The 10,049-nt window shown below is 37.1% G+C and overlaps 1 protein-coding gene across 1 annotated transcript; it reads left to right on the plus strand.

The window, feature by feature from the left end:
- Positions 1-1,061: 1,061 nt before the first annotated feature.
- prim1 (DNA primase subunit 1) lies at positions 1,062-9,608 on the plus strand. The gene is made up of 13 exons (XM_063464386.1): positions 1,062-1,266; positions 2,495-2,652; positions 2,735-2,841; positions 2,935-3,008; positions 3,099-3,235; positions 5,782-5,840; positions 6,220-6,329; positions 6,448-6,539; positions 6,624-6,756; positions 7,365-7,434; positions 7,529-7,641; positions 8,644-8,742; positions 8,838-9,608. The coding sequence occupies exons 1-13, from the start codon at positions 1,158-1,160 to the stop codon at positions 8,855-8,857; spliced, it is 1,281 nt and encodes a 426-aa protein (XP_063320456.1). The 5' UTR covers positions 1,062-1,157; the 3' UTR covers positions 8,858-9,608.
- Positions 9,609-10,049: the final 441 nt, after the last annotated feature.

Consider the following 10,049-nt stretch of genomic DNA (forward strand, 5'->3'; position numbering starts at 1 on the left):
TCTCTCTATTACCGTTCTTTGTCTTTTCTTATTCTTCCTTGATGGAGGATACATTAGCCAGTTTTTCCCCCCATTTTTGTTTGTTTGCTTTCAGTTTCTAATTAGTTTACAGAGGAATGTTGTTTTGTCCTATGGCCCATCATGTGGCATTTCAGACTCCAGTCTTTTTGTTTCCTTTGCTCAGGCCCCCAGACCCTTGTAGTTCATTTATATTTACGTTACTCTAAAAACACTCAAATAAACACTTCATCGCTGTATAAACCAAAGAAATAACTTCAGGGATATCGGTCGGTGATGAAGCATAAACCATCATGAAACATTTGTATCAAAGCTGGGTCTCCCAACATCCACTGAAGGATGTAAGGGCCTGATGCTATGCCACACAGCAAACCTTGCAGCGTGTCTGCATGTTCTAACCTGGAAGAGCGCGTCATATGTGTGACTTGAATGGGCTGCAGGTACTGGTAGTATCAAGGACAAAAGCAAAAAGCAAAAAATGGAGGAGGGATAAGGAGAGAGCAATGGTTGGATGGATTTATAATAATATAGTAATTTATGGAGCTACTTTACCAAAAGCCACTTTATTGTATTATATTCTGTGCTCTTTGTGTTTTGTTTTCATGTTTACTCATTGAGCTACTTTATTTTTTAAATAATTAATTTATAATGTTTGCCACAGCTTTTTTATTTTGTCATATTGTCTTTTATAGTTATTGCTGCCAAACGACCTCATGTCCCATGAACAGAGGCTCAGAGGCTTCACTGGCGTCACGTCCGCCTTTTTAAGCTTCTAGGACTAATATTACAAGGTTAAGTAAAACCAGAAGAAAGAAAGAAAGAAAGAAAGCCATTGTCAGTGTTATAGTAACGTTTCGATGCAGCAATAGTTTAAAAAATTCTGATTACCCTGGATGATTTTGCCCTCGTTGATTTTTTATGGCCTAAAAGGGAAACGGGTGACGGAAAAAAAAAATTTTTGCCTTGCAACTTCCGGGTTGTGGTGATGTCACTGGCCTAACCTTGTGTCATTGGTTTTGGCCGTTGCTTGAGAGTTTTCCCGCGCTACCCTTGGCGTAAAACAACACAGTGAGCTGTCATAGTGTAGTTAGCGTCTTGACAATATTTTTACATCCAAAGCTAATTTTAGCTATCATATTATGCCATCATCAGACTATGATCCGGCTTCTCTGCCGGACCTTTTACCGCTGTACTACCGGCGGCTCTTCCCATTCTCCCAGTATTACCGCTGGCTGAGCTACGGAGGAGGTGAGTACACAGGCATGGAAACCTAGCATAAATGCGGCTAAATAACTGGGGGTGTTGATCCGTGTTGTGTTATGTAGGAAGTTACGTGTTTTGTTAGGCACTAAAATGGAAGAATTATTCTGGATTTGACTTTCTTCCAATTTAAGTAAGTCATCCTATTCAACCATTTTAGCTTGATATTAATGCCTCTACATTCATCAGTAAAAAGTAAAATGATTTTGTATTTATGTATCCCTATGAACTCTGTAGTAATGCTGTTATTTAACAGGGATGCTGAAATTCTTTAAAATAAGCCACTAGCCAGTTATGAAACAAATGTTTGTTTTGTTTGAAGTGTTTTAAAATAATTCACGTATTCAGCACGTTATCATTTATCCAGCATAAACATCGCATTAGACACACAGCTGATCTGCAGAAAAAATGTGAGCATTCATCACATATATTGATTTGTATGCCATTTAACACCAGAGTGGATCCTCTTCCTCCATCTTACCCTGTCCCTGACATCCTCCTCTGTCACACCAGCCCTCTGCATGTCCTCCTTCAGTACAACCATGAAACTGCACAGTGGTCTTCCTCTTTTCCTCCTGCTTGGCACCTCCATATTCAAAATCCTTTGCCCAGTACATTCACTGTCCCTTCTGTGCATACATCCATCTCGGCTCTCTTCGTCTCCTGGTCACTCTCAATAAAAACCTGAGAATCTTCATCTCTGCCACCTCCGGATCAACCTCCTTACTTTTTGACAGTGCCCCTGTCTCCAATTCATACAACAGATCTCACTACCATTTAGCAGACCTTTCCTTTCACTCTTGCTGCTATCCTTCTGTCACTTGTCTCTACCATGCTGGCACTCTCTTCTTGACCTCTGTTGTGCACTAGCCATTATTGTAACTGCAGATATATAAATATATCGACCTTTACTACCGCTCCTCCTTGCAACTTCACTGTTACACCTGTCTCCCTCTCATTCACAGACATTTATTTTGTATTACATCTACTGACTTTCATTCCTCATTCCAGAATGGATGGATGCAGAACTGTAACATTTGCTTATAAATAAAACTGTAAAAGTGCCGTTCACAGTAAAGCCAGGATCCACTGCTCTGTGATGCTGACATGTAAAACTATTAAGAGTTAGACAGAGAGTTAAAAATTCCCAAATACAGGACTAATGTGTGTGTCTTGTTGTGTTATTTGTTCCTTTGTTTTTCTTGTACAATCTCAGTGCAGAAAAACTACTTTCAAAATCGGGAGTTCTCGTTTACCCTGAAAGATGACATCTATGTACGCTACCAGTCGTTCAGCACGCAGAATGAGCTAGAGAAAGAAATGCAGAAGATGAACCCCTACAAGATTGACGTGGGAGCAGTGTACAGCCACAGGGTAATTTTCCACACCTTACAGAGTTTGTGCATCACAGCAGACATATGTATGGAGTATGTTTGTCTCTCTCTGTTGCCCACAGCCAAGTCAACACAACACTGTGAAGTCGGGGACCTTCCAGGCTCTGGAGAAGGAGCTTGTGTTTGATATCGATATGACAGATTATGATGACGTCCGAAGCTGCTGCAGGTAGGTGAATATTTATTTATTTCCTGTCGCAGTTTAGTCGGAATATCCTGACCGTTTCATCGCCCACATAACACTTTAAAACTGTCATTTTAGTGCTGCTGACATCTGCTCCAAGTGCTGGACCTTAATGACCATCGCCATCCGTATCCTGGATAGAGCTCTTCAAGGTTTGGTCATCACAGATTCGGTGCCAGGTGACAGCTTGTGTGGATTTTTGTTGAAATTCAAGCATGTGCTGGTTTTTGTGTTACTTCCAGATGACTTTGGTTTCCAGCACCGTCTGTGGGTTTATTCTGGCAGAAGAGGAGTACATTGTTGGGTGTGTGATGAAGCTGCCCGGAAACTCTCTGTAGCAGCGCGCTCTGCTGTGACAGAATACCTCAGCCTGGTCAAGGTACGAGTACTTCAACTTTTAATAGAAGTCCTTTGTAAGTACTTTCTACTTCCAAACCTAATCAATTAAAGTTTTTTGTTTCTTTTTTTTATAAACTGTAATTAACAGATGTTATTGGATATAACCACAGTTGACAGGTTGGGATTGCTAAAACATAATTTGAATGTAACGCAGTGAGAGAAAAGTCAGTCAATTGATGCATTGCACATAAACCACCAAAAGCTACTTGTCCTGCCAGACCAAATAAGACTACTACAATAAGATGGTGAACTATGATTATTATAATTAGAACAAAGTGTCGCACCTACATTACAATGTGCTTCATTCAGCTTGAACAGCATGTAATAGATAGACATGAAGTACAAATATTAAGACTCTTAAAACAAAATAAAAAAAGCATTTATTAAAAATTAAAAAAGATAAAACAGACTAATACCAGGGTTTGTACGGGTACTTGAAATCCTCGAAAATGCTTGAATTTTAATATTGTCTTTTCAAGGTTTGAAAAGTGCATGAATTTCAGATGTGGTGCTTAAAAGTGCTTGAAACTGTATTTCATTCACCACAAATAACTATCTGACCGAATAGTTTTCTTATCAGATAGAGAAAGAAAATGAGTCGCAAAGTCTTAAAGCAAAATTTCTCCACCTGGGCTGCGTAGCTCCTCTGCATGTCAGTCTGTTTCAGTGTGTGACCCCGCCCCTCCCCCGGGCAGTCAGGGGTGAGTGCGCTAACATGCCTGGAGATTTCTGTTTTAATGAGTGTTTGATGGAAATGACAATGGTAGAGTTTGCGCTCTCGAGTCACATGATAGGTGAGTCCTAGTAAATAATTTTTGAGAATGTGTACATAACACGTGCAAATTTTTTAAACTATTATAATTATTTTGCTTGCTATCAAACTTGCTGGAGAAATGATTGAAATGCATTGAGTGTGATGTAGTACGGTAGTGCTATTATAGCAGTTAGTTATGGCATGGTGATTTATAGAATATGCTGTGAATTTGGCTAACATTACTTAGCAGTAGCAGTAATGTGAGTTACTTCACTCAAGTAAAAGCTTTAAACGTTAGTCCAATACTTAACTAGCCAACTTAAGGCTTAAGGAAATAATGGTAATAAGAGGGACTGATCTATATGGGCACAAAGAATAGCCACTTTTTTGTGCTACCAAAGTTCCCTCGCTTTCATTCAAAATCTGATTATTTTTATAAATTATAAATGGCTTCAAGCTCAGTGGGGCCACTGAGACAATAGACAAATTTAAATGTTTTAATATATGAATATTTCATACTTTAAGGTTGCCTGTTTATTTAATGGAGATGAACAATACATTATAATTGTACCTAATAATATCACAGATGATAGACTAAATAAATAGATTTTAGGTAGATGCTTGTGCATTCTTAAAGTCTTATATGTTGAATTGAACTGAGTATGTCATCTGTTCAAAGCCTCTCCCAGTCAGTGCTCCATTCCTGTCTTATTGTACATGGTGTTATTAGCACAAACACTTTAAAGGTGATCATTTATGACTTTTACAGTAATACAGACAGCAATGTAGTTAAACAATTTACAGTTGGTTTTATTGGGAATTAACTTTAACCTGTTAGGCCCCCAGGGGTTTTCTGAGCTTTCTGCTCGAAAATGAAATGAACAAAATAAATGAAGTATTTCTGTGCAGTTACAGACTCTGTGTAAACAGTCTTGGTATCAAAATAAAGGTAACACTTGTGAGGTGTCATCAGACGTGTAAATATTACTGCAGATGTTACTATGTCAACGTTGCTGTGACTCAAACATAGAAAAATTAGATTTTTTATATCCCTCGCCTAATTTTTAAAAGTATTTTATAGCATATAACACCTTTGAAAATATGCTTCGGTTCACATTTAACTCTAGAAAATCATAAATCAAAATATGGATATTACCTGTCCACAGATTCATGGTGACGTAACTGCTCGAAACTGTTTGGTGTCTTTGCTTTGTTTGGTCTTTGTAAAAATGGTTTATATGAGATTTTACCTGAGATTCAGAGGTTTCTGTGGACACTACTCATGTCGGCACTTATATTTCTTCGTTTTATAACAGATTAAAGGTAATCTCCTCCCTTTTGCCCCCATTTTTGGAGGTGTGGGTGATTAACTAGTTAAAAAAACAAACATCTGTCTCCTATTTTTTGTGCCAAATAGGAAAGAAATCTGCATTTGCAAATCTTAATTTTTAAGAGAAATGTGTTTTTTGAGTTTGTACCCTATATGCTAAGTGAAACATGCATTCTTTTTTTGGGTAATGTGCTGGAAAAGCTTGAAAATGGACCTTGAAAGTGCTTGAATTTGACCCTGAAAAATGTGTATGAACTCTGTAATACGGTACTTATTGAGTTAAAAGTGACTGTTTTCCTTACATCTGCACAGTCTTAGGACTCTGATTTGATTATTAATCAGACTGTTGTCTTATTTGTTGTTTTATGAGTAGCATACTAGAGAAATGTATCTGCCTCAAATGTTCTGCAATGTTTGATTTTAAAAATGTGATGTTTTGTAGGGTGGTGATGAAACCGTGAAGAAAGTAGTGCTGACTGAACCAATTCACCCTTTTATCAGGTAACTGTTTGATAAATTTTGGTGTTTGTCTCTTATAGTCTGTGTCTGTGTTCCAGCAAGATTGTACCCATTTATTTTTCAGTATTTCTCTTGCTTTGTCTCTCTTTCATCAACACAATCTCTGGACATCATTTTTAATTAGGACCATTTTTGTAAGCTGTGACACCGTGTTGTCGTTTGCCTTGTGAATTTGCTAATTACTTTCACTGAGACAGCTGTCCTGGATTTCTGTGCTTGGGTGCAGTTGTGATCACAGTGATCACCATGCCTGCATACAGGGATCACAGTGATCACCATGCCTGCATACAGTGATCACTGGTTACACACACTTGGGTACAGTGCACTCTGTGCTTTTTAAAATTGTGCCTCTTTTTAACAGCAACTCTCTGGAAGTGGTGGAGGAATACTTTAGCCGATATGCACTACGTGACCAGGACCTGATGGGAAGCAAGGTGTCTGTAGAAAAAGTGCTGGCACTCGTTCCTGAGGATATCCTTTTCTTAGTTTACCGCATATTTGCCACATAAAGTAATTGATTGGACCTATAGACATTTGTTGGCAAAGACTTCAAAGATCTTGTTGAAAGCGACTTGACTTTATATATTACATGCCAGAAGCTACCTACAGCAGGAGTTCGAAAAGGAGAAGAAGCCTGAGAAACGTTGGAAACTGATTGAGGCAGAGGCTATGAGGAAACAGGTTGGTAACTTCGCTCACAGTTTTTACATTGTTTTACACATTAGAACAGAAGGGCTTATGGTCTTACAATTTGTCTCCCTGAAGAGCACTGCAAAGAAGGGCCAGTACTTTGAAAAAGAAATCATGCTGCAGTATTGTTACCCACGGCTCGACGCCAACGTCAGCAAAGGTGTGAACCATCTGCTGAAGAGTCCTTTCAGTGTACACCCCAAAACAGGTGAGCATACTTTAAAGAGGCTTGTACTGGAAATGTCTGGGCCTTTGCTAAGAGTACATGCTAGTAATGTTAGTAATATTGTATCACACTTTTTGGGCAAAGGTGCTCCTTGGAGTCAAGAGTCATACTGTACATGTACATGATTGTAAACAAGAAGATGAAAATACACAGTTACTTGCTTGTTTCCTATATTTTTGCATATTTGTCAGACTTAAATGTTTCAGATAATCAGATACATTTTGATATTAGACAAAGATAACCCAAGTAAATATAAAATTCTGTTTTTAAATGAATGAAAATAATACAATAAATAATAAAAGCTTATCCAAACCTACCTGGCTCTGTGTGGAAAAAGTAATACACTGGATGGATATAAAATATTAGCTTCTTCATTCTGTTAAATGACATTATGTCATTCATATCAAGGTTTATATTCCTGAAATGTCACCTGTGTAAGATTAAAGGCTTTTTATTGATATACCTCAAAACTCAGAGGACCTTGGATGTTTTTTCTTTTGTTTCTTTGTCACCAGGTTGATCTAATCTGACTTAAGTATGAGTGCATAAAACTGCATCTTCTTGCTCTCTCTCTCTCTCTCTCTGTCCAGGCCGCATTTCTGTTCCCATAAATGTCAGTGAATTAGACAAATTTGATCCCTTTTCTGTGCCCACAATCAGGTAATAATTTAATGTTTGGTGCTCTGTTGTCTGCAGCATGTGAGTGATCCTCATGAAGACTGATGTTGTAACATTTTGTTTTATGTTGTTGTAGTCTGATCTGTGAGGAGTTGGATCGGCCCAGGCCAGGCGAAGAGAAAGAGAAATTAGAGGATGCGAAGGAGAAGGAAGACGAGAAAGATGCAATAGAGAAGCGCAAGATCAGAGGTGCTGGGGGAAAGAAAAATGCAAAGATCTACCTGAAACTTTTACCTAAAAATACACCTGGATAGTACATAAAACTGAAATCTTCAGGCCTTTAAATGGGCTGACATAAGGTGTTTTGGGGGCTAGGGTCTTCTCAATGGTATGATGGTTTTTTCTGAGTGTAAAGATCATGTGACGTAAAATAATCATCGGCACTCTCTAAAATGCTCCTTACACATATTTGGCTAAGACGTACAGGCCTAGTCACTAGTAAGCGATCCAAAAACTTTCAATTCCCCTGCAAAGTGGCACATGGTTGCTGAAGGTTGCTAGCTGTTGCTAGGTGAAATTGTTTGCAAAGAGCGTGCTTCATCCAAAATCTTATGATTGTTGTGGTTGCTACAAGATCACCTATTGTTTGCATAATTGCTTGCTGTTGCAGAATTATGAATTGCATCAAAAACAGCCTAAAGATGTTGAAGGTCAAGGGAAGAGCTAGTGACATATAAAATGTTGTCATCTGCATAAAAATGTACATTTTGGTTAGCAAAGTTAATACTATTTATGTACATTTTGCCTTTAAATTAAAAGTTGTGCCTAACTGCTGTAACACAACATATTTCAAATGGTGGAACTTTTACTTTGAAGGTGATCATTCTCCATGTCTGGTTCACATCGCATTTTTCACAATTTCACTGCAAATAGTTGGTGAGTGTAAGTGCAGACAAGTCAGTGTCTCCCATGTTAACTATACATGACTGCATAATCTGCTAGCAACCAAAGCAATGAAAAAGAAAACTTGTGACTAATTTCACTAGCAACTGCAATCAGTCACACAACTTTTCAAAATCTATGTACACCTGAATGAATGACTGGTGCATTGGAGTATAAAGTTCCCCAAAAAATTGGAACTTTATATAGTAACTTTATTGTTACTATATTCATATTGTGTAAATATTTAAACATATCTTTGATGTATCTAAGTGTTTCAGCTAATGCTACTTTTACTACTTTTCTTCTCAGATTACAAAAGAACCAGCCTGGCGAAGTACATAAAATACTTTGACCAGTTTCTGGATGGAATGGCTCGTTCATGGAAAGGAGAGCGTCTCAGAAAGAGTGGTAGGTTTCTTTTTCTTTTTTTTTTAATAGATTAAACAGAAAATTTACAGCAACTTTTAATCATTTTGCTTTTCTTCCTTTTTTTCCCCCTTCAGATCTTCAGAAAGAATTCTGAACTGGATCATCAGAAGGTGACACCTCAGAACAACGTCCTGTTGCCTAATGTTGCTAATTATGCTTTGTGGTGTTTTTGGTGCCATTTTTCTACTACACATTAATTTCACCAGAGTCTGTTTTATTATGCTTTGTAATAAAAGACTGGCTGATAAAACATTTATTAACATGCTTAAATGTTAATAAAGCATGTTAATAAATGCTTTATTAACATAATAAAATTGATTTTTTACCAATTTTTTTTTATGGTAAAAAATCCTCTAGTTTTTTACCATAAAATGTCACAGTAAAGTTTTATTTGTCTAATTGTTGGCTGTATTTGTGACGAATAAATTCAGTATTTCTACTCTTGCAAACACATTGTCTTCCTTTTTTAAAATAAATAAAGGGTTTCACATGATTCACTTCATCCACTGAAGCTTAAGGATGAGGAGTCCCGTGGATGTGTAAGCAGGGACTCCTCTGCCTCAAATCTGTAATATTGAGGTTATAGGCTTTAATGATAACATCTGTAACTATCCAGTCTTTGTAATGAGAGTTTCGGCAGTTCCTGTGAGTCCATTCAATCTGAATATCTACTACTTCCTAGCGAATTACATGCATGAATTATACTGCAATGCAGGATTTAGGTATGTTATGATTTCTGTTTTATGTTCTAACGTTATTTAACTGAAACACATTTCTTTTCAAATTAATTTTCATCCTTCAAAATCGGAAACTCCATGGAAAATATGATTTACTCTTGCTGTTGTTAAAAATGCTACTAACAAATGCAACATCAGGAATGACTAAGGATATTCTGCTTTAGTTGATGCACCACATTTCTTTGCATATTTTGATCATGTTGGTGAGTTGTTGATTCCAGAAGTTCAAAGATTTGAAGTTGTTTTCAACTTAACTGCTTGTTGATTACCGAAAAATGTTTTCTCATAGATTTGCAAGTTTTTGTCCTATGAATTTGCCATATTTTCTTTCAAATAAAGCAAAAATCCTACTAAATTTGCATGTTTTTATTGTAAATTTGGCAATTTTATTCTCGTAAATTAAAAGAAAATCTCTCAAATCTTATTTCTCCCTAAGTTGCTAGTTTTTTTTCCCTCAAGCATTTTCCTTTTTTTTCTTATTTGTTTCTTGTACCCCCCTCCTAATAATTTTTTTAAAATCTAAATTTTCCAGGTTTTTTTCTGTTTTGA

Source organism: Pelmatolapia mariae, linkage group LG20, assembly GCF_036321145.2.
Source record: "Pelmatolapia mariae isolate MD_Pm_ZW linkage group LG20, Pm_UMD_F_2, whole genome shotgun sequence".
NCBI lineage: Eukaryota > Metazoa > Chordata > Actinopteri > Cichliformes > Cichlidae > Pelmatolapia > Pelmatolapia mariae.

Bases quoted from the DNA above. Each gene is read 5' to 3' on its own strand.
- prim1 (XM_063464386.1), top strand. From the start codon at position 1,158: ATGCCATCATCAGACTATGATCCGGCTTCTCTGCCGGACCTTTTACCG. The intron at 2,842-2,934 runs GTAGGTGAATAT...CTGTCATTTTAG, and splicing joins GACGTCCGAAGCTGCTGCAG to TGCTGCTGACATCTGCTCCA. The intron at 7,435-7,528 runs GTAATAATTTAA...ATGTTGTTGTAG, and splicing joins TTTTCTGTGCCCACAATCAG to TCTGATCTGTGAGGAGTTGG.